The sequence below is a fragment of the Cannabis sativa genome, chromosome 9 (genome assembly GCF_029168945.1).
Source record: "Cannabis sativa cultivar Pink pepper isolate KNU-18-1 chromosome 9, ASM2916894v1, whole genome shotgun sequence".
Lineage (NCBI taxonomy): Eukaryota > Viridiplantae > Streptophyta > Magnoliopsida > Rosales > Cannabaceae > Cannabis > Cannabis sativa.
Window position 1 is genome coordinate 27634074 of NC_083609.1, and position 17645 is coordinate 27651718.

The 17645-nt window shown below is 34.6% G+C and overlaps 3 protein-coding genes across 4 annotated transcripts; 1 reads left to right on the forward strand and 2 right to left on the reverse strand.

Annotated features, from left to right (window-relative positions):
- Window positions 1–3398: 3398 nt before the first annotated feature.
- LOC115723043 (15.7 kDa heat shock protein, peroxisomal) lies at window positions 3399–4999 on the reverse strand. Of its 2 annotated transcripts, XR_009684290.1 has the most exons (3): window positions 4864–4999; window positions 4394–4770; window positions 3399–3506 (listed from the first exon to the last, which is right to left on the reverse strand). XR_009684290.1 is itself a non-coding variant. In XM_030652444.2 (2 exons), exons 1-2 carry the CDS (start codon window positions 4997–4999, stop codon window positions 4484–4486), a joined length of 423 nt encoding a protein of 140 aa, XP_030508304.2. In that variant the 3' UTR covers window positions 4368–4483. The 2 variants fall into 2 exon arrangements, 1 of the variants encoding a protein (XP_030508304.2); XM_030652444.2 differs by lacking the exon at window positions 3399–3506 and having other exon boundaries at window positions 4368–4770.
- Window positions 5000–5378: 379 nt separating this feature from the next.
- Window positions 5379–7450, forward strand: LOC115723041 (ASI1-immunoprecipitated protein 1). The gene is made up of 3 exons (XM_030652442.2): window positions 5379–5519; window positions 5952–6473; window positions 6982–7450. Exons 2-3 carry the CDS (start codon window positions 6033–6035, stop codon window positions 7135–7137), a joined length of 597 nt encoding a protein of 198 aa, XP_030508302.1. The 5' UTR covers window positions 5379–5519; window positions 5952–6032; the 3' UTR covers window positions 7138–7450.
- A 4780-nt stretch (window positions 7451–12230) lies between these two features.
- LOC115722071 (UDP-glycosyltransferase 43) lies at window positions 12231–14282 on the reverse strand. The gene is given in 1 exon segment (XM_030651187.2): window positions 12231–14282. A coding segment is annotated over 1 exon segment (1503 nt). The 5' UTR covers window positions 14250–14282; the 3' UTR covers window positions 12231–12746.
- Between the last annotated feature and the right edge of the window lie 3363 nt (window positions 14283–17645).

A 17645-nucleotide genomic window follows, 5' to 3' on the forward strand; every position in this document is an offset into this window, starting at 1 on the left:
CTCCCTGTGGATACGACATATAGCCCGTTTACTACCGCGACCGCAGTGTAACTAATTGGGCGACCCAATTCGGTTTCAACACTCATGCTGATGCATTTCTCGTATTTGCAAAGACTCGTCTTAACACCAAGTCTCCAACATTGAACAGTCTTTTCTTGACTCTTTTGTTGAAGTATCTTGTGACTCGGTGTTGATATGCAGCGTTGGTGATTTGTGACTCATTTCGTTTTTCCTCAAGTAGATCCAAGGACAATTTTAAAAGTTCTTGGTTTTTTTCTTGACTATAAAACTCTCTTCTCTGAGTCGATATGTTCACTTCAACAGGCAGCATTGCTTCTGAGGCAAATGCTAGTGAGAAAGGAGTGTGTCCCGTGGATGTTTTCTCGGTAGTTCTGTGGGCCCAGAGCACCTGAGGTAGCTCGTCAACCCATCTGCCTTTGGCAGCGTCTAACTTCTTCTTGATAGTATCCTTTAGGGTTTTATTAACGGCTTTTACTTGTCCATTTTCCTGAGGCCTGGATACTGACGAGAAGCTTTTGATAATTTTATTCCTATCGCAGAATTCAGTGAACAAGTCGCCATCAAATTGGGTTCCATTATCGGATACTATCTTTATGGGAATTCCAAACCTACAGATAGTGTTCTTGACGACGAAGTCAAGGACTTTCTTGTAGGTTATGGATACGAGGGGCTCGGCCTCCGTCCATTTAGTGAAGAAGTCGACTGCTACCACCACATACTTAGCTCCTCCTCGCCCAGTGGATAATGCCCCAATTAGGTCGATCCCCCATGTAGCAAATGGGTAGGGCGAGGTCATCATTCTAAGTTTGGTTGGCGGTACGTGAGGTATATGTGAAAATCTCTAACATTTATTGTAATATCCCGAAAATTAAAATAGTATTTAATTAGACATATTTTATTAAATATGTTATTATTTTGGTATTTGAGTAAGATTATGATCTTAGTTAGAGTAATTAAGGTAAATTTATTAAATGATTAAATGAAGCGTAATTTATTAATTACGGAAATTATTTTGAAATATGTGGGTATCGTGGATACAACTTTTGAATTAAAATGTTTTCGGGCCCATCAATTGTGGAAAGCTCCACGGAGTGGTTAGAAATATCACGACAATATAGGATGGATTGATTTAGAAATATTCCGCACTAGTTTAGAACTTTAAGTTGTCAGTTTGGCGGGATTAGTTAAAATGACCAAAATATCCCTAGGGTTTAATTTGAATTTTAGTGCTTGAGGGGGGGCAAATTGGTAATTTGGTGGGATTGGGTTTTGTCTTTGGTGGCCTTATGTTTAGGCTGAAATTTAATTTATTTATTATATAGTTAGTTAATTAAGTAGGAAAACAAAAAGAAAAACAAAAGCAATTTCTTAACTCTCTCTCTCCTCTCTTTCGGCTCAAAGGAAACCAGGAGAAAACCCTAAGGAGCTCAGCCTATTTTCTTCATTTCTTTGTTAATTCTTCAACTCTAGATACCATCCAAAGTTTGAGGTAAGCTTTCTTGTTGTTCTTGAGGGTTTTAGGGTTTTAAAGTTAAGTTTAAAGTAAGTTTTGATGAATTATGTTCTGTGTATGTGTGTGTTTGTGAGGGCTTGCTGTTAGATGTTTGTTTAGGGTTGTATGAGCTTTAATTTTGAGATTTTGGGGCTGTTAAGCTAAGGGTTGGTTAGGTTGAGTTCAATAATCCAATATCACTTAACAATTGTAGATTTGTGTTATTAGTATAATTCTGAGTTTGGAATGCTTAGATATGTTATATTTATGCTATTGTACTATTCTGGGAAGTTTGAGCAGGTTTGGAGGAGATTTGAGTGGTTTTGGGGAGATTTGTAAAACCGGTCGACCGGTTTTGCTAGCAGGGGGAATTTCGGGTTTTCTTCTCAAGTTCGATTGTGGCTCGGGGTATTTTCTAGAGTGTAATTCAGAGTATTTTAGAGATATTTAAGTTAGTTTGATCCAAGGAGAATAGGGTTTTCCAGTTTTGAGAGTTAGGGTTTGTTTCGAGAATTTAATAAAGGTTTTTATTAAGTTTTGGTTGTTGTGACATAGGACTGGGATTGCCCAGCTTATTTTCCTCTCAGGTTGGCCTGCACACTTGAGTTCTGGGCTGAGGTAAGAAAAAATATTATACTTCACTTAGGATTAAGTGAATAACATGAGTATGGTAAGCCTCGATTATGATCGAGATTTTGATTACTTGTTTGTTTAGCCTCGGTTATGACTGAATATTTGTTGAGTACAAAATATAATATCAAAATGATAGTATTTAAAAAAAAACAAGTAGTATTTAGTTTTTGATATTAAGATTATTAAATTTTAAAATAAAATAAATAAATGTAATGCATTTGGGCCCTCCACGTGTCCATATTTATGAGTTAACGGAAGTGGTAGTAATAGTATAAGAGAATTGTAACATTAGGTATTTTTGCCTCCAAATATAAACATTAGATATTTAAGTGTATAAAATCTGAAACATTAAGTATTTATACCGTAATTTACCCTAAATTTTAATTATAATTTTCTTACACAAATACTCAAAGTGTAGTCTATTTTTGTTTTAATAAAAAGAGATCAGGTAGCAATAATATCTATATTTTTTTTAGGCTAATTAGGATTTTTACCTTTTGAACTTTGACATGTACAAAATCATGCCCCTTGAACTTTTAAGGTCGTTAAAAATGTCTCCTGAACTATTGAGATTGTTGGATTTAAGGACTTTTGTCTAATTTCATTCAATTTTACTATTTCAGTGATTGTTTATATACTAAACCATGCTCCCCAGACTTTGATATCTACCAAATCATGCCCTTCGAACTTTGACATGTACTAAATCATGGCCCATGAACTTTCATCCATGTTAGACTTTTTTACTAAAATTGAAAAAAAATCTATAAATCCAACAATCTTAATAGTTCAAGAAGCATTTTTCTATTTGTATTTTATATTTTTTTGGTTTTATTATTTTATACTTCTAATCTTTCATTAAAATTCCTTTATATTGTTAATTTCTTTTTATCAAATTATATTTTTATATAAAAATTAAATAAATTATTCAACTATTTATATATAATAAAACTTCTTAATTTTTTTTAGTAGTTTCTCAATTACTTTATCCATTTTTTTTTTAAAAAATAATCTCTTAAGTGAAAAAACTACACCATCAATTACAAGCTCAGTTTATTAAACTTATAAACTTATAATTTGGTATTTTGAAAATACTAAATTATGTATCCAATAACTTAAAAAATGTTACTTTGTTTAAAAAATACATATAAAAATGTATTATTTTTGATTATATCACAATTAGTAAAAAAAAAATCAAATTTTAAAGAATTACAAAAATTTAGCAACACCCAGAAAGCACGTTAATTCTAGTTCATTAATAAAGTGATGATTTTTATTTAAAAAGAGTGATTTTTAACACAACAATTAGCTTACAAACACCCCCATAATGTCTTTTTCAACACCTTATAGTAGAAAATTCCTACTATTATGGAAGAGGTTTCAATGGTTATATTTTTATTGTAACCATCATGGTTACATTTTTTTAAGCTATTAGATTACTATTAAATGGTTGTGATTAATTTGGAAATAAAATAAAAATAAATAATAAATAACTTGTAACCTGAAAGTAACCTAATAATTTATTTTCTTATAAAACTTTGACTAAGATTAATTATATTTTAAAATTAAATTAACTATAATTATTAATTAATTTTTTGTAGTTTATTACTATATAAGGATCTTTAAGTAATTTATTTTTTTGTACTTAAATCATTTAAAATTTTATAACAAAACTTTTTATAATTTAAAATTATACACATGTAATTTCATAATTTAAATTTTATTATACTTGTAATCTTTATTTTAAATTGTTACACTTAAATATTTAATTTTTTTATTTAAATATTTAAAAAGTAAAAAGTGAAATAAGTTGAAAAATTTTTTAGAAAAAAAAATTGCTACACTTGTTATCGATTGACTAACTTGAGGTCTCATACTTAGTTCATCTAATTGTAACAAAATAATTAAATATTATTTAAAAATAATTAATTATTTAAAAATTTATTATATAAAGAGAATTTTAATTTGTGTAGAATAAAATTTAATTTTTATAAAAAAAATAAATTTTATTGTAAATATTATAATTAAATGATTTAATTGTTAAAATAATTAGAGTAAGAATTTAAATATAAATAAAAAAAATTATTTATAAATATTAATTGCTAAAAGAAATTTTGTTAAAGATTTAATAAATTATTTTAAAAAAATAGTTAATTATAATTAATTAATTCTTAAAAAAAAAATGTTTACTTATTATTAGTAAAAGAAAAATGTAACGATATCATTACAATAAAAACCATTAAATAGTACCCTTATTATTATTTAATAAATTATTATTATTATAGGACACTTGTAATATTACAAGAAGATATCCGTACTAGAGAAACGACGAATATCTACTCAGAGCTTGCTAGTAATGTTGATGCTTCTCACTTTAGAAGGCTTTGGAGTTGTATCCTTGGGAACAATTATGGTGAGAAGACCATTTTCCACTTGAGCTTTAATCTGATCAAATTTCACATTTTCTGGCAATTCAACTTTTCGAGAAAACGCTCGTTTTCCTGTCCCTCTCTCTGCTACATGCAAAACGCTGTCCTTTGAGTTTGATTCCTCTTTTACTCCTTCTCCTCTTATGTGCAAAATGTTTCCATCTTCTATCTCAACTTTTATATCTTCTTTGGCCAAACCTGTTTCAACATCGTTAATAAAATCTCCACATGTAGAATCAAAACAATCACCTCCTGTAACTAAATTAAACAGAAGAGAAGAGATGTTATAACCTGGAACGTTGAATTTGAAGATGTGTGCAGAATGGGATTCAAGCCAGTCCATAAGACCCGTTGATCCCGACCAGTCTTCGAAGATCGGAGGGTTGCAAAATCGAAAGAAAGGGTGACTAAAAACATTATAGGCCATTGAAGTAGTTTGTACTAATATAATTAACTTCTTTCCCTGGTTTGCTTATAAAGGAAATTATCTACATGTATTTGCGGATATTAGGAATCCAGAAGGTTCTGGCGGGACTCGTCTTATTTTTCGAGAGTTCTAGCACCATATTTATGTAAATAGCAAATTGGTCCCTTAGTATTGATAATATTGTTTTTAGTCCTTAATAGTATATGTATTTGTAAATACTCCTTTCATTTTTGGGAATTGACAGAAAAAGGCAATTATCAACAGACCTTACAAAAGGCAAAAGCCCAAACGGTTTGATCACATTCTTTCTCCTTCTCTTTTCCCTACAACGCGCCCACCTACCCTTTCTCTCAACGCCACCCACTCTCCCTCTCCGACATCCATTATTGACGGTGACGGTAGTCTGCTCATTTCTCACGGACGGTTTTCTCACGGACGCTCAAGTATCGCGGTGCCCTTCCCGCAAGAACCTCTGTGTCAACTCGTTAAGGCCGGCCCCGCTGGGATTTATATATAGGAGGTATTGCTGTCTCAGTTGGAATTCTAAGATTTCTTTTCTTTGCATTAATGGCTTTTGTTTCAAATGCGTTAAGTCAGAAGGTTTTTGATGAGGGTTTTGTTGTTTTATTTAGAAGATGATATCGAAAATTAAAGTTCAATTTAAGAAAATTCTTGACCGTTTAGTAGAGTGATAAATTGTAAATTGTTTGTGGCTTTTCTTTTTCTCTTTTACGTTTGTCATGGGAGTCTTTTTGAAGATTGTGTTTACAAAAATGTTAATGGTATAAACATGAACATATGTAATTATTGTTAGACTATCAAATGCAAACCTCCACTTAGTGTTTCGATAGTGTATTCACTACTTATTACGGATGTAGTTTGCAATTTGCATTGTGATCTTGTAATATGATTTTAACCAGTCCTTATAGTTCGATTTGTTGATTTTGGGCAGAATTTTTACGTGATTTCCAAACAAGGAAGAGGCAGCTGCTTTATAATTTCATTTGTTGATTTTGGTTTTGGTATTCCAAATATGGGCACCTCTGAAGAGTACGCTGCATTTCAGGAGAAAGTTAAACGGACAGTTTATATTGACAACCTCTCACCACAGGTTACTGAACCTGTGATGAAAAATGCTCTGGATCAGTTCGGTAATGTAAATAGTGTACAGTTCATTCCGAACTACATTGTGCCTGGGAATATCCCAAAGTGTGCGTTAGTGGAAATGGAGAGCAAAAAACAAGCTGATGCTGTTATCTCTGTGATAACAGAGTTCCCTTTCATGATATCTGGGATGCCTAGACCTGTGAGGGCATCTGCTGCTGTGGAGAATATGTTTGATGATCGTCCCAGGAAACCTGATAGAAAAATACATTGTCGTTGGCTTGATAATGACGATCCTGATTTCGAGATAGCAAAGAAACTCAAGCATCTTTCTCAAATTCATTCCAAAGAAGCTGACTTCTTGCTTAAGGTAATGTTCTCTTCTAGGATACAATACAACTTTATTTCCTACCAGCAACTCATATATTCTTTGAATTTAATTTGTTTTTTTTTCCTTTATTACACTAGGATTTAGAAATTGTAATTTAGTAAGAGCAAAAGAGTATAGAATAAAATAAATATTGTAAAGACTGTTCTACAGCTTTCCAATCTGATTACATGGTTGTTGCTTTGAAAGAAGCAAATGCATAAGTTGTACATTGTTCTATAAAGGCAACTTATCTTGAGCCTAAACAGAGTGAAAACGGCACACCTTTACACCACTTTACCTTTTTTTACTACTGCCAGCCGAAGAGGAAATGTCTGGGGTGAAACACAAAATATGAGCTTATTATAACTCAATTGATTTTTTTTTTTTTTTCTGAAAGGGAATAACTCAATTGATTAGCAGTAATTTAAGTTGTTATTTAACTGAGGCTTGCCTTTGAAATTATTACTATTTCTTTCACATAGTTTATTGTTTTTTTTTCCTGCTGTAGAAACAACTACAAGAAGAGGAGAAGCTTGCAAAGAAGCAGCAAGAAGAACTCAAAGCACATTATAAGAAGCACGAGTTGATGGATGGTATCATGTCTGATGGAACTGCTAAGCGCTTGGCACGTCTTTATAACATCCGTCCTCCCAATGAAGGATAGGCTTTCAAATTAGAATCTTCCTCATGTCTAACAAGTAATGTCAGATTGATACTAGGTAACTGGTTTGTAGGCTCCACTAGTATGAAGAAAACACATTCTCACCTTTGTTATATGCATACTAGGTAATTTTTTCAGATGAAGACAGACAGACCAGGTTACACTGAAGTCACCTGAGAAACTGTTCTAGTTCAATTACACTCAAACTTTGGGCATGTAAATGCTTTTGCGCAGCATCAGTTTTTTTGACTGGTATTGTGTTTAATCATCTTCTATTGATATTAGAACAATATTATAGATGCTGCCATTGCAATGAGATCAATCTCATTTTATCAATCTTAGGAAACTATACCAAATTAGGAAATCAGAGTAATGCTAATTTACAACTATATATAATTTAGAGCATAAATATTAATCATGTCCAATTTGTTACAATTTTTTTTTTTTTAAAAAAAATTTGGTACAAAAATAGTTCACTTAAACCCCATTTAAAAGATGTGTGAAGATATCCCCTCAGTGCTCTAGTCTTTGTTATGTAGAGATCAAGTCTTATTAAATTTTTTGTTGAATAAAATCACAATCAATTTCAATGTGCATAGTTCTTTCATGAAACATAGTTTAGATGCAATGTGAAGAACAACTTAGTTGTCATGCCACAATTTTGCTGGGTATTAAAATCTCGAGTCCCAATTTAGTCAAGGGCTGATACATCCACATTATCTCACACAAGTTGGACTATGCATTGAATTGTGACACAACACTCTGCTTCTTACTTTTCCATTAGACCAAATTCCCTCCAACAAATGTACAATAATTTGTACTTAACAAAAAAAAAAAATGTACAATAATTTGGAGTGGATCTTCTATCATTTTTTGACCCTACCCAATTTGCATCTGAAAAATACTCAATATAACAGTATTCATTGTTTGCATACATAATTCAATGTTTAGGTGCTCCTTTTAAGTAACATAAAAAATTTCCTAAGGCTACCTAATAATGATATAAACTGACTTAGCACACTAATTGAATATCACTGTAAGATAATTCATCTGCCCAACCAACCTTCGGTATCTCTTAGGATCTTCAAATAATTCTCCATCTCTTGTAAGGTGTTTACTAGGAGTCATTGAAGTATTACAAGAGTTTGCCCCAATTTTTGTCCTAGTTAATAAATCAAGAACATATTTTCTTTGAGATAGGAAGATAATTTTTTTTTTTTTTTGTAACCTCAACTCCCAAAAATACTTTAGCACTCCCAAATCTTTTTTGTGAAGCTGAGTATGAATGTAACGTAAGGAGATGAGATTTATGTAATATCACTTCATACTTTTTTTCACAATCTAACGAAGACATGTTACTATATTATAGTCAAAGCTTCTTGAGCAAATAAAGAGATGGATGGTCCAATCGACAATGAACCTTAAAAAGAAAAGTGACACTCGAACAAGCAATGGAAATTGGGAGCGGTGTATCAAGAATGTAGAGGTTTCTAGACTCATATCTCTTACCAATAATCTTTTTTGTCATAAGATCCTAAAATAAACAATGACCAGACTAAAATGAAATACAACATTTAATTACAAGTGTGTTAACTAAACATAAAGTTAATTGAAGGATAAGTTATGTAAATAAGACAAATGACAAAAAATCATAGGGTTATGATATTGCTAGATTCATGAACAGAAGATGGTAAACAATTAGCTAAAGTAATTGTAGAAGTAAAAGTATGATATTGAAAAGCAAGAAAGAGACTAGAATTATATCGGAATTAATGACCATTTGGAGGATGAGGAATGAATATGGACATTAAATTTACTTGAATTAACAATGGTAGTGACAAAAGAAGATGAAAACATGAGTAATTTTCGATATTGTGAGGACTTGGCAAATCCATTCTCAGAGATGAGGATTGGTTTTTCAAAGGTATTTTTGGAACATGCAACATTAACAGAGTGTTTTTGCTAATTTATGAACTATAACTTTTTATACAAATTTGGTGTGATTCTAATCTTTTTACCAGTTGCAAAAGATACCTTTAGAATCTGATGTTTGATCGTTAGATTTTAAATCCTTGTGAAATTCCCATTTTGTGTAAAATCTCAAGCGCTTAACTATTAGGGAAATTTGAAATTTTATGCATAATATGAACTAAAATTGGTCAACTAATTTAAAACTTTAAAAAATTTGTAAAATGGGATAATTGTTACTAAAACCCAATTTTACCCTCCCCAATTACATCACATCCCTCTCTCTCCTCTCTTCCCATTTCTTCTTCCTTCTTCCTAGAGCTTTCAGTCGAGCTCTACTCCACCACCATAATTTTTTTTTTCTTCTCTTCACTCATTTTCAACAGTATAAGCTGCTACACTACACTACAACACTACAACTACAAGCTCCAACACTACAAGCTCCCCATATATGACGCATCAATTGACAATTAATTTTTTTTATCTTCTCTGTTGTTGTTATATTTAGTTTAGAATGTTGTTTTGGTGCTTGATCTGTGGGTTGTTGGTGTTATTTTGCTGTTTTGTGTGTTGAAATGCTTGTTGTCTGTGAATACTGCATTTTTCCTAGTTTCTGCATTTTTTTTGCTTGGTCCGATGGGGTCCGATGCACATATGGGCTAGGTGACAGGGATGACAGCCCGATAGGGGCCTGATGGGGCCCCGATGGGTCCAAAAAAATGGCCACTTTTAATTAGTTTCGATGGGGCCCGATTGAGGGTCCGATTTTTGTTCCAACATGGGTTTTGGGACATTAATTTTAATGGGGTCCGATATAGGTCCGATTAGGCCCGATGGGTGGTCCGATTATTGTTGAAATATGGATTTTGATACCATTAATTTTGATTGGTCCGATATAGGTCCGATTGGGCTCGATGGGAGTCCGATTATTGTTGAAATATGGATTTTGATGCCATTAATTTTGATGGGTCCGATATAGGCCCGATTGGGCCCAATGGTGGTACGATTATTGTTGAAATATGGGTTTTAAAGCCATTAATGTTTATGGCTCCGATATAGGCCCGATTGGGCCCGATGGTGATCTGATTTGGGCTAGATTTATTGCATTTTCTAGAATTTGCAATATTTTTCTATGAGATTTTTGTTTTATATTGTAATTGTATTTTTTTTAATGTATGTGAGAGGTTCAACTGTTAATGCATTTGTTATGTATAATGGTGTTTGGGAGCTTGAGGGTGGAGATTGGGTTTATAACCGGGCCAAAAATTTGACATTTGACATTGATCCGAACGTAAGAGCTACTCAGGTTTAGTTGATCTTTTGTATGAAGAACTGGATGTTGACAAAGTGGAATATGACTTAAAATTAGAAGTAAATTACAAGTACATGAAAGGCTTAATGTATTGCCCTGAAGTTATTAAAAATGATAAACGTGCAAGGTACTTTTTGCCTACACTTGCGAAGAAGCCAGATGAATTTACTCCCTTGGTTGTGACTTTGTTAAAGAAGAATGTTTGTGTTGATCCTAGTCTCACACCAAGTTCTGTTAAGGACAATCGTAGCGAGGTTGAGAGTTTTTTTCCAGAAACAAATCCAGAGGTGTTGGTTGCCGATGTATTACCTAAATTAAACACTATGATGCCGAGTGCTGATATTGTAGCACAAATGCCCTTCATTGATGGTTTTTTTGATGGTCCAGACCTTGAATGTTATGTTGAGGGCAATGATGACGTAAGAGACGACCAAGGTACAGGGGTCCCTGATGTTGTAGCTTTCAACTTGACTCCACTATCGTACCAAATACCATCCAGGCCACCGACACGGAAAAGAATGCCCTGTAGAAGAAATTACCAAACACCTGGTACTAGTAGTAGTCGTCCAAAAGAAACCAATAATGCTAGAGGAACCACTGACAGTACATGTCCTAATAATGCTAGAGAGACCAATGATGCTTGTGGTCCTAGTGATGCTAGAGGGACCAATGTGACTGGATTTAGCGATCCATTTTTTTCTTCGACAAGTTACGGTAAATTGAAGGAGAAAATGTATACAAGAGAAGACATCGAGGATCATAGTCATTATATATCTATGGGTGGCACACCAGGCAGGGAGTTACATGTAGGAAATTTTTTTAGAGACAAAGAGCATTTAAAGATAGTTGTTGGCTTGTATGCAATGAAGAAATAGTTTGACTACTCCGTCAGGAAGTCCGCTATTGCTATTTGGTACGCCACATGTAAGGATACAGATTGTGGGTGGAAATTAAGAGCGAAGAAGAACGTACTTTCTAACATGTTTGAGGTGAGTACATTTCATAATGTACATACATGGTCCCTTGATTTTCGAGTACATTTTATAATGTGCATACATGTTCCCTTGATCACCTCTGATAGTTGCCCATCTAATTAAGGATAGGTTCGCAACTGACGGCTCGGATCATTTGGCCTCTGATATAAGGAAAAGTATGCACAGGGATTACGGAATCCAAATGAGTTATGAAAAGGCATGGAGGTGCAGGGAGAAGGCACTACACCTAGCTCGGGGTACACTTGAATATCTAAATGAGTTATGAAAAGGCATAGAAGTACATATAAAATTTTTCTAATTTTTTTCATAGCTCAAGCGAACATGTTTCATTCAATATACAATACCTTAATTCATGTCAAACTTAAACGCATAGTACTTACTGCTTTCGACTGAAACTCCTCCCAACCTTCATTAGTCATACTCTGAAGTTTCTTTCCTTGCAGTGCCTTTAGGAGTCATGTTGTACCAACACATTTTTTTTCTGTACTTTGTCATAAAATGAAATTTTCTTCCCATCCAAAAGATCGATTTCAAATTTTGTGGAAGACATCATCTTTGAAATTTTTTATTGATCTGAATCTTGGTTCTTAATACCACTTGTTGGGCCTATTCTTCCACCATGTTGGGTCGCCATGCACCTTAACTCCCACATTAGTATGATATGATTCGCTTTGGGCCTAAACCCTCACAGTTTTATTTTTGGGCACCTTCCCAAAAAGTCTCATACTAATGGAGTAGGTAGAACACATATTTAAGACAACTCTTGCTTATTCTTATGATGTGGGACTTTGATTGATACCCCAACAATAGAAGAGATAGGCTGCATCAATTAAATAAAATGTTTACGATAAGTGTACTCAATTAAAGAAGACGATAAAAGTGGTTTGTATTTGTATACAAAAATATAGAATAATGAACACCATAAAAATAACAATAAATTAAAAAATACTAAAGCCAATAAAAAGGACAAACTAAAAATTACCATATTTTCAAACAATGTTTTGAAATATCATATTGAGTAAATTCTATGTAAGATAAAAGATTGTTTTAGTTAAAATTGTTTCTCATTTTATCATGGATGTCAATGGTTTTGGCTTATAAGCTCATACATTTTGTATATTTACGAATATTTTAATTCTAATGATGTGAAAAATATTTGTTATACACAATTATAAAATACAGATAAAATAATGTATTATGTATTTCAAACACACAATTTATTTAGATGTTTAAGTTTTCCATATCATTAGACAAATTATGTGTAAAAATTTGTCACCACTTCAAGCATCATATTAAAAAATTCAAGCAAAGAGAATATATTATTAACTACTATATTATTAACTACTAGCAATCAATTCCTCAACCAAGGCCTTCAATAATTGTTGGGACGATCCATTTTGCATCAAAGTCATTCTGCTCTTCTCCTTCATAACTTTCACATTTTCTCTCACTTTATTATTTTCCCTCATCAAATCATTTATTCCTTTCACCACTTCATCTGCCGTGACTAAATTGCTTTGTTCCCTATAATCCAATCTAATCTTTGTAGCTAATCCCAACTCTTCCACTATCTCAAAAGTATTCATTTGTTGCTCCGCAAATATTGGCCATGTCGTAATCGGTACGCCATGCCACAAGCTCTCCAAGATTGAATTCCAACCACAATGTGACACAAACCCTCCGACTGCTTTGTGGGCCAAGATCTTCACTTGTGGGACCCATCCGCAAACTAAGCCCATCCCATTTGTTCTGTTCAAGAATCCATTTGGTAATACTTTTACAAGATCCACATAGTCACTTGAGATTGCTAATTTAGTCTTGGGTGGTTCACGGAGAGACCATAAGAATCGATATCCGGCCCGTTCTAGCCCAATTGCTATCTCTCTCACTTGAGCCTCATTGAGACTTCTCATACTACCGAAGCACAAGAACACTACTGAAGATGTAGGCTGATTGTCAAGCCAACTAATAAGGCTCTGAAAGTTGGCCTTCTCTGGATGCCATTTGATGGGCCCATTATCGTCAATTATGGGCCCAATTGGAAAAATCCTAGGCACCCCATCCATCTTACTTATTGAATCCAATGCATATGGCTCAAGGTCTTGAAATGTATTGATAATAATACCTTTCGTCTCTGTGTACCTTCGAGCATGGTACAAGTACCAAGAGTACCCATCTCTTCGCTTTAACACCGTCGATGGAAGCACTTTACAAGGTAATGGTTTGGCAAAACTACCCACTTTCAGCTTAGTTTCTGATTCAAAAATATGTTAGGGATCAAGGGTGGGAAGCTCAAGCATGAAGCCAAGAAAAGTTGCTGGTGATGCAAAGAATAGGTAACAAGGAATGCCAAGCTCGTCAGCTACGTCAATCATGGGTGTGCAAAACATGTCAACGAATAATGCCACAACTCGACCTGATTTCGATCCAGACTTAGTGGAGTTAAGGTCTGTCATGATTTGTCTGACGTTGGGCATTTGCTTCTTTATGAGAAGGGATATGTAGCCCAGTTCAGAGGTGGAGCCAGTTGAGGGTGCATCCAAATGAGGGTGGTGAGATATGCTGGCGAGTGTAAAGGTGGCGATCTGGTCAGGTGTGGGTGTGTCCACATGAGGAAGATGGACTAATTGGATGTTTGGAGCGATGGTAGGGAGTGATTGGATGAAGGTATTGACCACTGGTCTTTGAGGAACGGTGATGAGAAGAATTGTTGCAGAAAAACTAGGGTGGTGATGGAGTAGGCGTTGAGCAAATTGAACTGTTGGGACTAAGTTACCAATTTCTGGGTTGGATAGGAAAACTATGTGATTTGAAATGGAAGGTAATTTTTTTCTCATCATCGTTTGAGGTTTCTGGGTTGTACAATCTTACAAAATTACAAATAGGTAGATGGCATAATTTAGAAATAATTATACAAGGGTATGTGATAACGAAGACAAACCAATACAGCCAAGCTGAGTAAACAAAAAAAAAAATCTAAACTAATAGCACTACTCCTAACCAAAATTGTTTGTAAGCACTATAATATATTTAAGTCTTTAAGAGACGTATGCGAATTGAATAATTAAGATAGGAATAACTTTTACATATAATAATGTTTATGTAGAAACTAAAAGACTTGCTTTTAGGCCATGAAGTCTTTATTGATTGGATTTACAAACGCGTGGATCTCCATGAGACGAGAATAACCACAACTAAAAAAGTATTGTATAATAAAACAATAATTTATAGGAAATTTATGCACTACAGTACACCCCTTAGATTTGTTATAGATTTTCTATCTATTTTTACATTCAAAATTTTTTTTTAATACAATTTTTTGTATATAGCATACATTATAACTATTTAGTATCATTTGTAAACTTTTACAATATTAAGAATATAGTTCAAATAGTTACTTACTATACGTATAAGAAAAAACACAAAATATTTAAATTTTAATTTTAAAATTGTAAACTATTTACAATTTTCTAAAAATTTACAAATTATTCTAAATAATTATAATATACACAATTATTAAAAGAAAAAGACTAAAATATTATCTTGAATACCAAAACAAATAAAAGTATACTAAACCATCATTTTAACTAGGTGACTCATATAATATTTTACTTATATAATACTATAATATTAGGTGGTGATGTGAATGTGATAATTATATAAAAGAGCGTAATACTATTTATTCACCTTATATTTTTTTTTTGATTACTGGCCCCTCAAAGAGGACCAAACAAACAACACACGCAAAAACAACCCGAAAGAGGCTGGAAGGAGGGAAGCCCCCCAAAAAAACACAGTCAAAGATACAGACAGAACCCGACAAACAACAACTAAAAAAGGAAAACTAACTAAACAAGAACAGCAAACTAACTAAGAAGGAAATAACAGAATTCAGAAATCCAAACACAGCCATCCGCTCAACCAATGAGCAGGGAACCGTCAAAATCGGACAGATTAACACACCCAAACAGCTGGGAATTAATCGCCCATCTAGCCACACGGTGGGCAACACCATTGAGTCCCCTTGGAATCCAAAGAGCTTCCCAAAGACTCAAAGCATTAGAGGAGTTCTTGAACTTGCGCACAACATCTTGAACATTATGGTGTAGCATCTGAATTTTGTTGTCTGCACAAAGGATGGCAGTGATTGCACTTGAAGAGTCATTGTGGAAAATTACATTGTTAAAGTGGAGATTCGCAGCCACTTCCGCCCCATAAATTAGAGCTGCAATTTCACCTGTCAAAGGGTCACAGTAATTAAGCCTGATTGTAAACATGCCGATGATATTACCTTCCTCATTCCAGAATACCCCAGCACCAGCGGAGGTGTTGTCATCGATGGCCACATCTGTGCTACAATTGACCCATCCCGGGGGGAGGGGGGGAAGCCATTGTGACTGAGGAGTAGAGTAGATTTCGTGATATTCAATGATTCCTTAATCCTTTTATCAATTAGATTTATCGTGACAGAGATTGGAGAGGGGTGAACACCATGAGTGATGCTATTCCTTTCCTTCCAAATGCGCTCAAAAATTATTACTGCCCCTTCCAAAAACATGTTATAGCTTAATCCCACTGGTCTCTTGTTGTCATCCTTGAAAAACGATAGCCAAGAGTCCCAGTTAGCCGGGGAGTAGTTATCTGTTTTGATATGTCAGTAGCTTTCAAACCATATTGCTCTCGCGTATTGGCAAGACCAGAACAGATGGATCGTGTCCTCAACATTAGTGCTGCAGAAGGGACATTTTGGATCGTACACTTTGAACCTCGTACTGAGCTTGCTACGTGTGAGTAGGTAGTTAGCTAGTATCTTCCACCAAAACATCTTCAATCTATTGTGGATTTTGGCCCCCCAAATTATTCGCCATTTGGAATTAGCGGAGGACATCATTCCCAAGTTTTTGACTACTTTGTGGGCTGACTTGATGCTAAAATCCCCATTAGCTTCAGGGGTCTAAATCCATGAATTTTTGGTCGGTTCCAAAGGCAGTGTGATGTTGAGTATTCTTCTTGCTTCCTCACGATTAAACTAGTGCCTAACCATATCCTCATCCCAATGGTTATTGGAAATGAAGTTGCTCACAAGACTTATGTTAACCGAGGCATCCATCCGAGGTTGAGGTTGAAGAGTGCCATTAGGAACCCAAGGGTGAAACCAAATAGAAGTGGCCTTCCCATCCCCATTTTCCTACAAATACCTTTTGAGATATGATTTCTAACATTCAAGATACCTTTCCAAAGTAGGGAGTCGGAGCTATTAGGGGCAATATCCAAAAAACAACGATTCTTTAAGTACTTTGCGTCCACCACTCGACTCCATAGACTTGAATTATCTACCAAAATTTTCCAAGCCCACTTCATAAGGAAGGCTGTGTTGGTGGCTTCAGTTGTACGAAATCCCAAACCTTCACAAACTTTGGGTCGACAGAGCACCTCCCAAGCTATTGAATGCATTTTCCTTTTCCCGATCGAGTCTCCCCACCAAAAATCTCGTAAGGCTTTGTCCACCTTCTTAGCAATGGTTATTGGAATGACATCAGAGGAGGCTACGTAGTTAGAGACCGTCGATCCTACAAATTTAATGAGGCACATCTTTCCCGCACTAGAGAGAAGCTTAGCTTTCCACCCTTGCACTCGATGGAGGACTTTATCAACCACCTACTTATTATCCTTAATGCGTTCAGTCGATCTGAAAAGAGGAAGGCCTAGGTAGGCTGCATTGTCAGCCATTTTCTTCATTCCCAGGAATTGGGATATGGTATGCGATTTGCTTCTCGTGACGCCTCTGGTGAAGAGAATCGATGATTTCTGGAAATTGATAGATTGTCCTAACCACGTGCAATACTTATTTAGGCATTCCAAGATAATTTTAGCTTCCTTTATTGAGGCCTGGCCGGATAGTATAATGTTGTCCGCGAACATGAGGTGACTAATAGATAGATTATTTCTTCCCAATTGGAACCCTTTTAATGGACCCCTGCTCTCTTGTTGAATTAGTAGACGGGATAAAGCTTCGGCCGCCAGGATGAAGAGAGAAGGAGAGAGGGGGTCTCCTTGTCTCAAGCCACGCTCCGGTTTGAACTTTCCAGCGATGGACCCATTGAGCAACAGTTTTATTTCCTTTACTTTTATGCATGCCTTTATCCAATTCGTGAACGGAGCAGTGAATCCTAGCCGTTGAAGGACCGTTAGTATGAACTCCCAATCCATCTTGTCGTAAGCCTTCTCCATATATA

Bases quoted from the DNA above. Each gene is read 5' to 3' on its own strand.
- LOC115723043 (XM_030652444.2), bottom strand. From the start codon at position 4,999: ATGGCCTATAATGTTTTTAGTCACCCTTTCTTTCGATTTTGCAACCCT. The intron at 4,771-4,863 runs GTTATAACATCT...ATGTTGAAACAG, and splicing joins CTTCAAATTCAACGTTCCAG to GTTTGGCCAAAGAAGATATA.
- LOC115723041 (XM_030652442.2), top strand. From the start codon at position 6,033: ATGGGCACCTCTGAAGAGTACGCTGCATTTCAGGAGAAAGTTAAACGG. The intron at 6,474-6,981 runs GTAATGTTCTCT...TTCCTGCTGTAG, and splicing joins AAGCTGACTTCTTGCTTAAG to AAACAACTACAAGAAGAGGA.